General features: G+C 64.4%; 5 protein-coding genes across 5 annotated transcripts in view; 3 read left to right on the top strand and 2 right to left on the bottom strand.

Annotated features, from left to right (window-relative positions):
• Positions 1-2,384: 2,384 nt before the first annotated feature.
• Positions 2,385-4,964, bottom strand: EMIHUDRAFT_424922 (hypothetical protein). Its single transcript, XM_005770901.1, has 2 exons — positions 3,686-4,964; positions 2,385-2,473 (listed from the first exon to the last, which is right to left on the bottom strand). The coding sequence occupies exon 1, from the start codon at positions 4,853-4,855 to the stop codon at positions 3,854-3,856; it is 1,002 nt and encodes a 333-aa protein (XP_005770958.1). The 5' UTR covers positions 4,856-4,964; the 3' UTR covers positions 2,385-2,473; positions 3,686-3,853.
• Positions 4,965-5,307: 343 nt separating this feature from the next.
• Positions 5,308-6,447, top strand: EMIHUDRAFT_243791 (hypothetical protein; the record flags this gene model as incomplete). The annotated part of the gene is made up of 2 exons (XM_005770900.1): positions 5,308-5,829; positions 5,956-6,447. The coding sequence occupies 2 exons, from the start codon at positions 5,308-5,310 to the stop codon at positions 6,445-6,447; spliced, it is 1,014 nt and encodes a 337-aa protein (XP_005770957.1).
• Positions 6,448-12,260: 5,813 nt separating this feature from the next.
• Positions 12,261-13,316, top strand: EMIHUDRAFT_243787 (hypothetical protein; the record flags this gene model as incomplete). The annotated part of the gene is made up of 5 exons (XM_005770899.1): positions 12,261-12,286; positions 12,388-12,449; positions 12,517-12,556; positions 12,764-12,885; positions 13,222-13,316. 5 exons carry the CDS (start codon positions 12,261-12,263, stop codon positions 13,314-13,316), a joined length of 345 nt encoding a protein of 114 aa, XP_005770956.1.
• Positions 13,317-13,648: 332 nt separating this feature from the next.
• Positions 13,649-14,457, top strand: EMIHUDRAFT_445154 (hypothetical protein). Its single transcript, XM_005770898.1, has one exon. It carries the CDS (start codon positions 13,726-13,728, stop codon positions 14,401-14,403), a length of 678 nt encoding a protein of 225 aa, XP_005770955.1. The 5' UTR covers positions 13,649-13,725; the 3' UTR covers positions 14,404-14,457.
• Positions 14,458-14,788: 331 nt separating this feature from the next.
• Positions 14,789-15,666, bottom strand: part of EMIHUDRAFT_243785 (hypothetical protein) — a gene marked incomplete at both ends in the record, with an annotated part of 1,482 nt that continues 604 nt past the window's right edge. Inside the window, 2 exons of the mRNA XM_005770897.1 lie at positions 14,789-15,250; positions 15,318-15,404. Coding sequence (XP_005770954.1) covers positions 14,789-15,250; positions 15,318-15,404 — 549 coding nt within the window. The remainder of the gene's footprint in view (positions 15,251-15,317; positions 15,405-15,666) is intronic.

Genomic DNA, 15,666 nt, shown 5'->3' with positions numbered 1-15,666 from the left:
AAAGCGCTGGTTCGGGAGGAGAAGGGAGCACCCTCGGATGGGGGGGCGGGGAGGCCGAACGGAGGGGCCCTGAGGGGTGACGTCGAGTGAGGATGTACGTCGTGTGCGTGTCTGGTGTTTCTTAGCTCCGAGTAGAGGGGGCGTTTCGAGATTTTTAGCAATACCACAACTCTAACACTCACACGTCATTTGGGGCCTGGAGGCCTGTTCACGCGCGCGCGAGACGTGCAGACAGGGTTGCCAGGTGAGAGCGAATGGCGCGGTTCATTCACGCCTCGCACAACAGAGAGAGAGATGCGCTCTGCATGGTGGGACATAAAAGAAAGCGAGTACTTGGGCGAGTAGGCCGTGCGGTCAACGCTGCCGCGCGCGACTTTGCGCGCGAGGCGGCGCAGCTTGAGAACGGCGGTGGGCGAGAAGCCGCCGCCGAACGTCTCGTGGAGCAGCAGGTTGAAGTTGTTGCGCTTGACAAAGATCGCGTCGTGGTAGAATTTCTAGAAACCGCGATGCGTTTTGTTTTGCGTTCCGCGGCTAGGGGACACCCAAAAAGCGCAGAACCAACCCTCGCAGACCGTGTTTACTTTCGGCCCTTTCCCTGCGAACGCGCACCCCCAAAACTAGGGCTAGCCCGCAACCCAATACCGATCATCTGGCCCGCTGGGTGTGCTTCTTAGCCCCCGCCCGGCCCTTCGGATGTGAAGTGAAGGAGGCTGTACAGAATGCCGAGAGCTGAGCCCTGGTGTCGAGGTGTCGAGGCCCGGTGTCGAGGGTGTCGAGCTGCTGTCGAGGGATAGAGGTGTCGAGGCCTGTCGAGGCCTGTCACAGGCCTCTCGAGGCCTGTCGAGGCCTGTCGAGGCCTGTCGAGGCTGAAACCATGCTTGACCGTGTCGAGGGGTGTCGAGGGGTGTCGAGGGTGTCGAGGGTGTCGAGGGTGTCGAGGGTGTCGAGGGTGTCGAGCGGGTGTCGAGCGGGTGTCGAGTGTTGTCAAGAGGCGTCTGTCTGAGGTATCGAGGTGTCCAAGGTGGCAGGTGGATGCAGTTGCAGCCCATCAACATACAACAAAAGTTGGGCAGCAGTTGCAAAGCTGTTTCATCCCTTAGTTGCAGCCTCAGTTGCACCCTGTTGATGTAGCACAACCTGAGCACAACCAGTATACTCTCTGTGGACATTTGAGGACATCAAGTGCCGGGAGTCATTGCCACTGTGCACCAAGGTGCTGTGCAGGCGCAGCACCGCAGCAGCGTCGCTGCTGCAGCAGCGTCGCCGCTGCAGCGTCACCGGCGCACAAAGCGCAACTGACCACAGCGCTCATGGCACAAGGCTGGTGCCATGAGTCAGTGGACATTGCCACTGCACAAGGTGCTGTCCAAGCAGCTAACAAGGGCTACAGTACCCCATCGCAGCAGCGTCGCCGCCGCTGCCAGCGTCGCCGTTGCAGCGTCGCCAGTGCACAAAGCGCAATGGTCCAATGGACCACAGGTCCGCACTCATGGCACAAGCTCACTGGTGTGAGGATTCATTGCCACTGTACAAGGTGCTGTGCAGCACCTGAGGGCCACCTGTGAGTACTGCCATGGTTGCTACATTGGTCATTGCAGGGGTGCAACTGAGCTGCAACTTGAGCTAGAACTTAAGAGGCTGCTGCAACTGAGGGATGAAAGTACTGCCAGCCAAGTTTGATTGCTGCTGCAACCCTGATTTTCTAACTCTGTGACTCCAAATGGGTCTTCTCTACGTCTCTGCTGTGTTAGGATCATCAGAGGTGTCGAGGTGGTGTCGAGCGGTGTCGAGCGGTGTCGAGCGGTGTCGAGAGGTGTCGAGCGGTGTCGAGCGGTGTCGAGGGATGTCGAGGTGTCGAGTTTGGCACCTTGACACGGACGAGCATGGTCCCAGCCTAGATGGTGTCGAGGGGTGTCGAGGGGTGTCGAGGGGTGTCGAGTTGGTCGAGTTGGCATGGGGTGTCGAGGTGTCGAGTCGGTGTCGAGGTTTGGTGTCGAGGTGTCGAGGCCAGGGCTCAGGAGACGGCAAGCGGCACGAAGCTTGCCATCGACGGAGGCGGCCTCTTCACAATCCTCTCCTACCTCTTGCCGACCGATGTCAGCGGCACGCACCTCTCGGCAGCCTCTGGGACGAGAAGTACTCGTATCACACGGCCACGAGCACGACGACGACGTCGGCGGCGACCAGACGCCGAGGACCAAGTCATCTTCGGAGGTGCGTGCGGTACCGTGCTGCGTGCCGCTGTACCGTCGCGGGCAAAATCCCTGCCTCGTGTCGAACGTCTTATGACTTATGTTCCCCTTCTTTCACCGTATCAGGCAACTACAAGTTCAACTACCACACGCGACAAGGCGGTCGAGGGCCAGAGAGCGGCCCGTCACAGCGGCGAGCACGCACGTCTTCGCCGTCCTCGGCGCTACGGGCAAGTACGCTAAGTACAACGGTGGCTACGTGACGGTGAAGTACATGGAAGGGGTGATGCTCCGATAAACCCGCCGGATCTTCGACAAAAGCAGGGACATTTCTTTTTTTGGAAGGGTAGGTGTGAATACAGCTTTCTGGTAGGGTTACATCGACGAACTATGCGGCAATCGACTGGGGGGCAGCCCCCCAGCACATCCCGCACAGAGACCTGGATGTAACCCGATTGTGAGCGTGAGTGAAACCGCCGATGCGATTGCTCATTGCTCAGTCAGTGACCGACAGTCAGTCGCAGCAGACTTTGACGATTGGCGGCCTCGCGCCCTCAGTCGCCCTCCTCTACTAACGGCCCTGCCCCAGCCCAGATGCCTCATCCAGGGTGGTGCAACCACTCGCGCAGGGAGGGAGAGACAGTCGGCGATCTGCGCCGCGCAGATGAGCTCCGCCTCGTCTGCGTCGAGGACGTCCACCGCAGGGCTATCATAGCGCCATATGACGCACTGCCTGTTGTTCATTACTTCGCAGGTGCCAACGTCGAGGCAATCTCACTGGTGGCGGCTGCACTCCCGGCCGGCGGTAGGAGAGATGAAGGCTAATGTACTTGGCAGTGTACGGGGCCTTCCGGCGTGAACAGTGCCCCGGGACGAAAGAGGAGGCGACGTCTCTCTCGTCCACGAGCGCCTCGATGTGCGCATCGACGGTGTAACCAGCTTTGAGAGACGGGAACGAACGGCGGTGAATCGCCGACAGGTGCGCCTTCGTTCCTACCACCACTCCCACCACCGCCAGCTCCGCCGTGGACCTTGCCGGGCCCTCTGATGATGTAGTACCGTGGAGCAGTTCGTCCGAGCCGTTGTTGTACTCTGCTGTGGCGCCAGCTCGGTGTACAATACGGACGAAGACGGCCACAGCAACGGTGTAACCAGCGCGAGCAGGCAGCGCGAACCGCTGTGCCTCGACGCCGGCCGCCGAAATCCTCTCCGAGTTCTTTGGCATAGGGGAACCCCAACCCTAAATTTTCTTCGCCTGCGGCGGGCCATCACTTGGATTCGCTGCTTTCGGATTCATTAGCTCTTTCGCACGCCTTTATCCGTCACTCCCCCGAAGATTGGAGGTGTTGATTTATGCACAAATCTATGTGTTGCGAGCGCTAGATGGCGAAATTTTCTTCGCCTCCGGCGGGGCCGCTCGCCGCGGGGCAAGAGAGGGACTTTTGTCGATGTCGGCTAGAAGTGCTGCACCTTTTTGAGAATTTCACCCGAAGACCTGGCCCGCAAAGCGCAATGCCACGGTGTGCTGTGGCCACGATGACGCAATCTGATTCACCAGTCCAACAAACAAATCTCACAGGCACAGCCCACAACCCCACCACTCTCCACCACTCCTGCTCTCACACGCCTGGCGCACGCTCCACTGCCTGTCGCGCCGCCGGCTACGTCCGTGGCAGCGGCACCCTCTGCCACCGCCACGGCCCGTGCTCGCCCACCGCCGCGGGCTCGGTGCCGCCCGCGCCGTGCGTCATATCGCCCCGCGGCCGCGCAGTCTCGCGGTAGGCCACCCACACGCACGCCTCGCTCTTGCTCAGCAGCCACGCCGTCTGGGAGACCGTGCCGTACCACGAGGGCGCGTACCCGGGCGCGTGGCTCCCCACCGCGGCGGGCTCGGGGCCGGCGTGGTTGTCAAAGGGCGTGATGAAGGGCGCCGCTTGCAGCCGCCGCTCGGACCAGGCCGCGTGGTGCGAGTGCACGCCGCGCGCGGCCTCGGCCGCCTCTGCGGCGGCGCCGGCCAGCGCCGAGGTGCTCATGGCGGGCATCAGGAGCCGCAGCAGCTCCTCCGCGCCCGCCCTGCCGGCGCACTTTGGGCGCGCCCCCTCGAGCCGCCGCGCCACCTCCTGCTGCAGCCACGCCGCCTTTGGCCACGCCGCGTCGGAGCCCGCCGCCGACGCCGGGCCCGTCATCTGGCCGCTCGCGTCGTTGGTCTTGGTGAGGACGGCGGCGCGGCCCCTCTCGACCCGCAGCTCCGTCGTGCTCACTGCAAAGTCGCCCTCTGACGAGGGCGCGCAGGCGCTCAGCCGGAGCTCACTCGCCCCGTCGGCGCGGAGCGTGCCCCACAGCATGTTGAAGCAGGCGTACGCGTTGGAGTGCAGCGCCACCCACGCCTCGCCGAGCACGGCCCTGCGGACGAGGACGCCGCGCGACTCGAGAGGGCGGCCAGTCGGGCCGGCGCAGCGAACGTTGGTGAGGGCCGCGAGCGCTCCCGTGTGCGAGTTGATCGACATCCACGTGCCGCCCGCTTCGACGTCGGTCGCGTGTACGCAGCCGTCCTCGTGCGGCGCGACCGGCTCAGTCTCGCGGTCAAAGCGCTCGTCGCGGTTGAAGAGGAGAATCAGAGGGAAGTCAGGGTGGCTCTCGAGCGCGAGCGCGAGTATGCACATGGATGGAGTGAGCAAGGGAACGCCTCCTTGTCTCGACTAGTCCTCTGCGCGCACGTCCGCGGACGACAGCGTACCAGCCCACAGTGGCTAGGTCGTTCGGTGCGTCATGGCCATCGCCGCCCAGCCGGAAAAGAAGAATAATTCTATTTTTTTAAAGTGTTGCCCGGCCGCGGGTTGCTGCGCAAAAGCTTTTGTGTGCGCGCCAGTCCCGTGCAAAGTAAAAAAAGAAAGAACACGCGCAACCCAAAAAGAGTTCCTACGGGAATGTACGTAAGAGCTACATACACTGAGAGAGAGAGGGGGCCTAGAGAACACAACCCCCTCTCTCTTTTCTCCCAGTAAGCTAAAAAAGTACACTGAAAAAGATGAAGGAACGCGTCGGGACAGTGCGGAGCCCCGTTTCTCGTCATCACACAAGGCCCTCGTCGAACTCAGCGCCGCCTCCGACGCGAATGACGACTCTGTTCGCCCTCCTCGCGTCGTCCTGGTCGCGCTGCCGCGCTGTTCGTGCCGCACCGGTGCGGCATCAGCGCCTCCTCTCGCGCCGCTGCAGAGTCTTGGCGACTTTGCCGCAGCAGGAGTGGGTCGCCGGCCTCGCCTTTGACCTCGAGACGACCGGTCTCAATACGGACGAGGCGGAGATCGTCCAGTTTGCGTGCGTCGTGGCCAACTCGCGGAGAGAGGGCGGCGCCAGCTTCTGCGAGTTTGTGATGCCGCAATGCGAGATCGATCCGGGCGCCTCCGCGGTCACCGGCATCACCAAGCAGCTGCTGGCAGAGCGAGGTGCGCGGCCGTTCGCAGAGGTGTGGGCAACCTTCGAGGGCTGGCTCCGCGAGACGCTGGTCAGCGAGACGCGGCCGCTCGTCTGGTCGGCGCACAACGGCGACCGGTTTGACGTCCCGATCCTGCGGCGCTGCGTGCGCGATGCGACTGGCGGCCCTTCGCCGCTGCTCAGCGAGCCTCGGGCGGCCTTTGTCGACACGTTGCCGCTGGCGCGCGCCGCGCTGCGGCCCCGGCCGCGCTACACCCGGGGCGCACCCGGCCCCTTCACGCTCGGAGCCCTCTTCGAGCGAGCCTCTCCCCGCGGCGGCGCGCTGGAGGGCGCCCACGACGCGCTGGTCGACGCCGAGGCGCTGGCGCGGGTGTGGCGCTGGCTGATCGAGGAGCAGGGCGCCGACGCGGCCAGCGCGGCGTGGGCCGCCTCGGCGGCGACCGCGGGGCAGCCCTCCCTCGCGCCCTTCCAGGCGCACCTGCAGTACCGCGGCTACGGGCTCGAGCCCGCCACGAGGACCGCACCAGCAGCACCCTCCAGCAGCGGGGCGGGCGACGCGTCGCGGGCTGCTCGGCGGCCGTCGACCCCGCGCGGGGGCGGCGCAGATTCGCTCGAGCGCGTGGCTGGCATCGGGCCGGCGCTCTCGAAAAAGCTGAACAGCAAGGGCATCGGCACGTACGACGAGCTCGAGAGGGCGTGGGCGCAGCGCGGCCGCGACCACCGGAGGATGCTCGGCTGGCTGGTCAAGTCGATGCCGGGGACGAACCGGCTCGCCCTCGCAAAGGCGGTGCGGGGGATGGCGGCGGAGTGGCCGGTCTGAGTGGCGGGTCATCAAACAAGAGTAATGGACATCTCTGCGCAAGAACAGGAGAGTGTTGGGGTAGAGATAGTGTAGATTAACCCCTAAACGGCGTTCCTGTCAGTACTGACGCCCAGAATAGCCTCCCCTGGCTTAGCTAGACTGAGAGATATATTGTGCACAATGGTCTGTCTCTACAATGTATACACTGACACTTTACCTCCCAGAGCTCGTCTCGGTCCGCCACGGCCATCCTCAGCCTCCGGAGGGCCCCCGGCCGCGGCGCGGTGCGGCGGCGTCACAAATCCGACGTCAGTTCACCGGGACGCGATCGGGCGATCTGAAGTCCAACTAGGCGTATGGATTGTCCGCCCAGGGCTATCACCTGGACCCCTCAATGGACGCCTGCGGTGCCGCCCCCACGAGGTGTTGTTCACACCTGTCCAACCATTCTCGTGCAGCAGGAACGCGCTGTGTGTGGCTGGCAGCAAACTCAAATGACGACGGGTTGCAGCCTCGTAGCTCAACGGCAACATTATGCATGAGGAAGGCTGATAGAAGTATCACCAGCCACACAACCAACAGCTTCTGGAGAGTATGCGGAGCGCAAGCAGCCGGTGATCAAAGGCGTGTTGCTGTCGGTGGCAGATTGCCAGAGGGACGCCGGCGCCTCGGTGCGTGGCTTCGTCACAATTTTCCACCGCTCAACTTGGAGGCAGTGTGTCTAGTAGCGTGCTACACCTATGACGGCGGACCTCACTGGGGCGCCGACGTGCGACGACCGTCTGGGATCGAAAGACGAAACCGCGTCCCAGGAGCTCGTGCAGAGCGCGCTCCGGAGCTCGGTGGCGGGAAATTTGAAGGGAACGTGGTGGCTTCCCACCGCCTCTGTATGTGCCCAATAAAGTGCTAACACGACCCTCGGGCAGCAGGGGGTATGTGGCGAGCGCACGGAGGCACAGTTAGGCCGCCGTGATATCGCCCTTCCGGGCACCCCGTTTCGGTAGCCGTTTAGGGGTTAAGACTGGAGATCCGCGGATCTCTCACACGGACACGCCCAAGTCTCGCCAGTAGATCCCTCCATGCGCGCCTGCTCAGTATGCTCTCGGCCTGAGCCCTGGCCTCGACACCTCGACACCAAACCTCGACACCGACTCGACACCTCGACAACCCATGCCAACTCGACAAACTCGACACCCCTCGACACCCCTCGACACCCCTCGACACCCCTCGACACCCCTCGACACCCCTCGACACCCCTCGACAGTCGACACCCCTCGACACCATCTAGGCTGAAACCATGCTCGTCCGTGTCAAGGTGCCAAACTCGACACCTCGACACCCCTCGACACCCCTCGACACCCCTCTCGACACCGCTCGACACCGCTCGACACCGCTCGACACCGCTCGACACCGCTCGACACCTCTGATGATCCTAACACAGCAGAGACGTAGACCCATTGGAGTCACAGAGTTAGAAATCAGGGTTGCAGCAGCAATTAAACTTGGCTGGCAGTACTTTCATCCCTGAGTTGCAGCCTCTCAAGTTCTAGCTCAAGTTGCAGCGCAGTTGTGCACCCCTGTTGATGCAGCAAACATGGCAGTACTCAGGTAGCCCTAAGGTGCTGCACAGCACCTTGTACAGTGGCAATGAATCCTCACACCAGTGAGCTTGTGCCATGAGTGCGGACCTGTGGTCCATTGGACCATTGCGCTTTGTGCACTGGCGACGCTGCAACGGCGACGCTGGCAGCGGCGGCGACGCTGCTGCGATGGGGTACTGTAGCCCTTGTTAGCTGCTTGGACAGCACCTTGTGCAGTGGCAATGTCCACTGACTCATGGCACCAGCCTGTGCCATGAGCGCTGTGGTCAGTTGCACCGGCGACGCTGCTGCATGGGGTGTGCTGTAGCCTTAGGTGCTGCGCCTGCACAGCACCTTGTGCAGTGGCAATGACTCCTGGCACTAGTGAGCTTGATGTCCTCAAATGTCCACAGAGTATACTGTGGTTGTGCTCACAGGTTGTGCTACATCAACAGGGGTGCAACTTTGAGAGGCTGCAACTAAGGGATTTGGCCTTTGCAGCTGCGGCCCAAGTTTTGTTATGGGCTGCAACTGCATCCTGCCACCTTGGATACCTCGACACCTTAGACGCTAAACACCTTGACAACACTCGACACCCGCTCGACACGCTCGACACGCTCGACACCCTCGACACCCTCGACACCACTCCTCGACACCTCGACACGGACAAGCATGGTCCCAGCCTAGACAGGCCTCGACAGGCCTCGACAGGCCTCGAGAGGCCTCGACAGGCCTCGACACCTCTATCCCTCGACAGCAGCTCGACACCCTCGACACAGGGCCTCGACACCTCGACACCAGGGCTCAGGCCGTCTCCGGGTGAAGGGACATATGGACGTCTTCAGGACACCTTCTGCTTGGTCCTCACACCGCACGTCGTGTCGTTGATGTCCAGGTCAAAGTGGTAGGCGAGGGACGTGCAATCGACGAGCTCGGGCTCGGGCTCGGGCCCGGCCGAAGCGAAGCCAACGGTACCACCGATGAAAGACGCGGCGAGAAGAATGCGAAGCCTCATCTGCGAGCGTGGTGCGTGGACAGAATGTGAGACGCCTGCTCCACAAGCCCTCCCGCCCCTCTCGCGCCACTCCCCGGCCGCTCGCCGCCCCCGTCGTGCAAGCCTCAACGACGCCGTCCACTTTACGCCAGCCGCAACCGTCTACGTCGACGCCTCCATGACGATCGGCCGTCGATCCCGAAGGGTCGTCGGTTGAGCTAGGGAGCCTGGCGATGGACGCCACCGCGACCCCTCGTGGCATCTCTCTCGCCGTCGGCGAGCCGGGGGCTCGCAGACGGCCGACTTTCTATATGACCAGTAGGACAGCCGTGAGTGTGAATCGGATAAGGAGTTTGCGTCCGTCCACCGTCTTCGTGGACGTCTGTCCTCGTGACACCCACACCCCACACGGCCTGTTTTGCTTGTCATATAGCCATTCTACGAAAGCGCTCAAGCTCGCGTACGAGCTCCTCCGCGAGCGCGACGAGGAGGACCTCGAGCTTGCGATTGAGGAGGACGAGGCGGGCAACCCAATTGTCAAGTTTGCCCACCATTCGAACCGACGGTTCTCGGACAAGGTGGCGCGGGACACGAGCGATGTCACGGGCGCTACCATCACAGACATCGACTGCATCTTCGGCTGGAACGAGCAGGAGCGAGAGAGGTCGATGCAGCAGCACTACGCCGGCCTCGATCTCGCCTCGCGCATCGAGCGGCTCGCGCGAGTGACTATGATGGTGTAGTGGCTGAGGGGCTGGGGCAGGGCTCGAGATCATGTTCTACGATGGATGGCGATGGGGGTTGGTCCTGCAACGGTGTCTCGTGCGGAGCAGTGGTGTGCTGTCGCGCGAGGGTTGCAGGCGTGAGGGTCGAGGGTACCTTTTCCCCCCTTTGCTATTAACAATGCTTTGGAATCTATGAACATGACCTCGAGTGGAGCCCCAGTCCTCGACAGGCTCATGACGATCGGCCGTCGATCCCGAAGGGTCGTCGGTTGAGCTAGGGAGCCTGGCGATGGACGCCACCGCGACCCCTCGTGGCATCTCTCTCGCCGTCGGCGAGCCGGGGGCTCGCAGACGGCCGACTTTCTATATGACCAGTAGGACAGCCGTGAGTGTGAATCGGATAAGGAGTTTGCGTCCGTCCACCGTCTTCGTGGACGTCTGTCCTCGTGACACCCACACCCCACACGGCCTGTTTTGCTTCCCCACCCACCCTCCCTATTTTGTGTGCGCTGTCGCGTTTTGGGGTTGGTCCTGCAACGGTGTCTCGTGCGGAGCAGTGGTGTGCTGTCGCGCGAGGGTTGCAGGCGTGAGGGTCGAGGGTACCTTTTCCCCCCTTTGCTATTAACAATGCTTTGGAATCTATGAACATGACCTCGAGTGGAGCCCCAGTCCTCGACAGGCTCGACACCATCCCCCCGGCCCCCACCACCGGTCCGCCACCCACACCTAAATTGGGAAAAGCTCAATCACAAGCAAAGCTCAATCAAGCCGTAGCCGTGACCCGTGAGCACGTTGGAAAAACGTCTACGACAATCCAGCCCAAACTGTGTGTGTGTGAGAGAGATTTTTAGCAATACCAAAGTCCAAACAACTCTAACACTCACACGTCATTTGGGGGGGGCCTGGAGCCCTGTTCACGCTCGCGCGAGGCGTGCAGACAGGGTTGCCAGGTGAGAGCGAATGGCGCGGTTCACGCCTCGCACAACAGAGAGAGAGATGCGCTCTGCATGGTGGGACATAAAAGAGAGCGAGTACTTGGGCGAGTAGGCCGTGGCGTGCGGTCAACGCTGCCGCGCACGACTTTGCGCGCGAGGCGGCGCAGCTTGAGAACAGCGGTGGGCGAGTAGCCGCCGCCGAACGTCTCGTGGAGCAGCAGGTTGAAGTTGTTGCGCTTGACAAAGATCGCGTCGTGGTAGAAACCGCGATGCGCCTTGACGTAGCCGTGGCCGGTCTTGTGGGAGAAGGGTTGGCCGGGCTGCCCGCGCGCCTTGCAGCCCATGTTTAGGCGGCGGGCCTTCTCTTCGGTGTGGCCGAAGGCGTAGGAGTGGCCAACGGAGGCGGGCGTGCCGCCACTCGAGGCGTTGCCAACGCCCGGCGAGGAGGTCTTGAGGAGGGGCGTCCAGAGCTTGATTTCATTCACTTCATCGCACCCCCCCGGTCCCGCATGGGGTTCTGCGAGGTCACAGTCTTGTACCCCTCGTTGTCCTGCCGGGTGAGCTCTGGTTTCTCCTTGTCGCCGTGCACGACCGGCGCGTTGGCCGGGGCGCGCATCGCGTCCGCCCAGGCGGCGAGGACGCCGTCGTGGGGCCGCCGGTGGTGGGCCTTGTTGTAAAGGTAGTCGCCGAAGAAATCGACTGGCATGCCCCGCTCGAGCGCGACCCGAAGGGTGGGAAGCGCCGCGGAGAGCCAAAGGCCGAGCTTCCGCTGCAGCTCGTCCTGGAGGGTGTCGGAGGAGAGGGCGGTGGCGTACGTACCGTCGACACGGACATCGAAGGCCTTGCCGGCGAAAGGCGTTGAGGCGGAGACGAAGCGCGCGGCTTCGCGGTTGTTGACGGCGCTGTCTCCGAGGGACGGGTTGTTCTTGACACGTGCACATCCCGCGCCTTGACGAGCTCCTGGTGCGCGTACCAGTCCTTGTGATTCTTGATGGCAGCGAGCGCCCGCGGCCGCGGGTACGTGGATTTGCAAGTGCCATTGAGAATCGCGTCGGTAGCTGGAAGGGACTCGGGCTCGGGGAGCGGGACGCTCTTGGGGTAGAACTCAGTCAGGTAGCCGCCGCGGACGGTGTGGTACTTGTTTTTGTCGCGGGCGTTTGTTGTTGTGTGTGTGTGTGTCACAGGCACAGCGCAAACTGCATTGTGTGAGTTTTGGATTAGGAGATTGAGAGCCGCAGCCCTTCCCACACCTCCTCTTCCGGCGTCTCCTCGCGCGCCTTGCGCAGCGCCTTGACTGCTGCAGCGTTTGCCGACATGCCAGGGCAGCGGCAGTAGGTCTTGCTTGCCGGCGAGCAGGCAGGCCCTGCGTGCTGCGCCTCGCCCGGCTTCGCCACGTGCGCGCTGTCGCCGTGGTCCCTCGAGACCAGCGCCGCCTTGAAGCGCCGCTCGGCGCACGGCATCGAGCAAAAGTGAGCCCGTCGATAGCCAAGCCAAGCGCGCTTAGCGAAAAAAAAACAGTGCGCCGCCCTTGTGCTCCGGCCGCTGCATTCGTCAGCGCCCCGCATTACAGTCCACGCCGTCGCTTCGGCCATCGGCGATGCAGGAGCAGCTCTCGTGGCGGATGTGCGTCCGCGCCCCTGCCTGCAAGCCGATCGCACCGATCGCAGCGGCGCGCTGGCCGCACTGCCACTCCCCACACACGCCTCCTTCGGTGTGGCCCGTAGACTCTTCTGGCTCGATGCTGCAGTCAACCTCGGGATGCCCATCCCGGTGCTGCTCTACCCAGGTGCGAGTGGGTCGCGCGCAGTCTCCACACAGCGATCCCACGCCCGCCGCCTCCACACGGGCGCGAGGGCGGAGTGCGCGCGCACTCGCAATCACCTTCGGCGCGGGGTGGGCGGCGGGGCCGGCTGTGGCTGGTGGGGAGAGTCGGCGCGTGCGGCTCACCGCGATCCACCCGTCGGCACGCAGGAGTGCTGCTGCGAAGATGGCGCGCGCTCGCCGCCGCCGCACAAGCCCCTAGACGCTTTGACACGCCTCGCGCCCGGCTTCGGAGAGTGGCTGCTGACGCGTGTGGCCCTCGGGGCGCCGCGGCCGCAGGTACGTGCCGGCGAAGCAGCCAGAGCTGATGAGCGACGCGGCGAAGCAGCTCGTGCTGCTGCTCTGGGTGTGCGCTGGCCTCGTCTTCGTGATAGGCTTGATGGCGCTGGCGGCTGCGGTGAGTCCGGTCGGCAACTCGGGCTGGATCTACCTGGCCTTCGCCTTCTACCACGCCGCTGCCTTCATGCTCTGCTTCTTTCACGTCCTGCATGCCGACGTCTACGGCTTTGACGCGCGCCGCGCGCCCGCGGCCTGCGGCCCACACCTCGCACCGCCCGGACTGCGTCCGCTCCCCTCCCCTCCCCTCCCGTCAAACCCAGGTGCGACTCAACACCTTTTGGTGCGGCTACAACGGGGCCCTGGCGGTCTGCTACGTGATCGGCGCCCGCCAGAACGAGCGGTGGCGGCGTCCCACCTCCCACACCTCCCTCCCTCACCCCTCCTCGCGGTGCGCGTAGGCACCCTCGGCAACGTTTTGTGGTTTCCGTCGAAATGGGGCGAGCACCCAGAGTACGAGAACTCGGTCGGCGGGTTTGGCGGCGGGATGAACTAGCGGAGGCGGCCGCCGCTCCGACAGAGGCGCAAGGCGGCGGCTCCGCTGCGAGCGTGGCGGAGGCGGCTGCGTTGGCCGGCGGCCTCCGAAGGCCAGGGGCCACCCCTCTTCCCCACTCACTCACACTTGCGGCTTGCCTGCCACCTTCCTGCTCACCCACCCACCTTCAGTCACAGCGCCCGGATACTTGTCTGACGAGCGACGGAGCGGCGGCCGTCGAGAATCCCCAGGGGACGGGCGACCCCCGGAGGAGCACAATTCCATAGATGTAAGCGGGCACCAAAAATTCTTTCTTTCCGGAAGGCGGCAGGCCGGCGAGGGCAAGGGTGGTGGCGGGGAGGGAGGCGCTTGCTTGGTGTTGCGCTGGGTGAGCAGCGCAGTTCTAGAGCATCGAGATTTCAAAGCATCGATGGGTGAGATCGACAGCCCGCTCGTCTTCCAGTGCGCGTCGTGCCGCACGGTTATCACTGACTCGAACCAGCTCGTCTGCACCGTCGAGGCGCTCGATGCGCTCATTGTAGACGCCGTTCTCGGGGTGACCGTCAGCCCTCCTGCGGACAGCGGCTCAAACAGCGCGCTCCAGGGTTCGGAATTCCCGGCGGATTGCATCACCTGCGACGCCTGCAGTGCGCCGCTCGGATGCCAGTACTCCACTGCCCCCGCCGCAGTCCCGGCCGCGCTGGCAGAGCAGGTCGTCTGGCGTCAGCTCGCGCCTCGCTACGCGCTGCGCCGCGACGCCCTCGCCGCGTACGCGCTCGGGACGGCCGGGCTGCATCACAACCACGCGCTTGGCCTCTCGTCGGACGGATTGCAGGCCGCCCAGGCCGTCGGCGCTCCTGAGGACGCGCGGTGGCAGGAGACGCGCTGCAGCCCCGACACGGGGGCCGAGCTGGTCGCACTCGCGGCGAGGGTGAAGGCCATCGAGGCCGCCTGCATGCCGAGTGGCGGCGGCGGTGGCGGCAGCGGCGGCCGGGACGACGCGGCGCGCGCGCGCATCAAGGACTTGACGACGTCCCTCCTCGCACTAGAGGCGCGGCTACAAGCCCTGGAAGACGGGCGCGAGGACAAGCGCGCTCGCTGCGGGTAGCGACCAGTGGCTCGCGGGATGTGTTTTGTTTTTGAGAACCCTCAAACAAGCCGCATCCCGAACCGGCAGCCGCGCCACCACCCGGCACACCCGGCAAACCGGAACCGCCGGGGGGCGCACAACATAAAGCACCCTCTCGCTTCTCTCAGGCGCACTCGAGCGACGCCGTGGCCCCATGCGGGCGCCGCCGGTATCTCGGCACTATCGCGGCTCGTGCGGCACATGAGAGCACTCTCACAACAGGACCGACCACCTCCGCGCTGCGCAGCTTGGGCACGCCCAACGAGAACCTCTTCCGTAGTGCCCCCGCCGCCGCCTCTGCCGTGGCTCTCTTACGAGCACGCTCGACGAGCACGCCGCTCCTCACTCCTCCTCCACCCGACCTTCACTCCTCCTCCACCCGAACCGCCCCGCCGCCGTCGCCGAAGTCGTAGCCGTTTGGCCGGTGCGCGCCCCCTATCTGCGCCAGCCGGGCCGCCACGGCTGCGTCACTGAGCTCCTCCGCCGACTCCACCTCGCAGTGGAGGTGTGCCTCCTGCAGCACCGCGCCGACCGCACCCGTGTGCAGCAGCGCCCGCGTCCGCGTGCGCACGTCCACCTCCGCCCCGCCCACCGTCGCAAATACGTACTTTGGCCGGCGCGAGACGACGCCGCGGCGGGTGTCGACGCCCACGACCAGGAAGAAGGCCCAGTAGACGCGGCCGGAGTCGCAAGCAGCGGCGCGCAGCGCGGCGAGGCCGTCGTCTCCCTCGCCGACAATCTCGACCAAGTCGGGGTCGGCCCGCGAGTAGCTCAGCAGCAGCCAATTTTGCGGCAGCGACGTCTCACGAACGCGCATCCACCCGTCCTACCAACCAGCCGCCGCTGGAGTGAGACAGAACTCGAGCCACACACAGAGCGGGCAGATGGCCGACCTCCGCTTCGAAGGGGATGCGCAGCTCGCCGTAGACATAGTGCCTATGGACGCAACTCAAGGCGTGTCGAGGACGCGCCAGCCTCGCCTGCTCGCCGGGAGACGGCTCCGGCACGTCGGCTCCTCCGGCTCCTCCTCCGGCACCGCCGCCTCTGCCACCGCCTCAGCCGCCGCCTCTGCCGCCGGCGCTGCCGCTGCCACTGCTTGCGTCGTTGGCGCGGTCGCCCGGCCCTCGCCCCCGCCCCCGCCCGGTGGCGCCTGGGCCGCCTGCTCCGCCTCTGCCTCCTCCTCCCCGCCGCCCTCGGCAAAGTCGTAGTTGCCGTGCATGGCAAAGAGCTGCTTGAAGTGTT

Source organism: Emiliania huxleyi (genome assembly GCF_000372725.1).
Source record: "Emiliania huxleyi CCMP1516 unplaced genomic scaffold EMIHUscaffold_399, whole genome shotgun sequence".
In the NCBI taxonomy this organism is placed as follows: Eukaryota; Haptophyta; order Isochrysidales; family Noelaerhabdaceae; genus Emiliania; species Emiliania huxleyi.
Note: the sequence above shows the minus strand (reverse complement) of the source record. Positions and strands in the feature narration are given on the sequence as shown.

Excerpts from the sequence above, each read along its gene's own strand:
- EMIHUDRAFT_424922 (XM_005770901.1), bottom strand. The coding sequence starts at position 4,855 with ATGTGCATACTCGCGCTCGCGCTCGAGAGCCACCCTGACTTCCCTCTG.
- EMIHUDRAFT_445154 (XM_005770898.1), top strand. The coding sequence starts at position 13,726 with ATGGGTGAGATCGACAGCCCGCTCGTCTTCCAGTGCGCGTCGTGCCGC.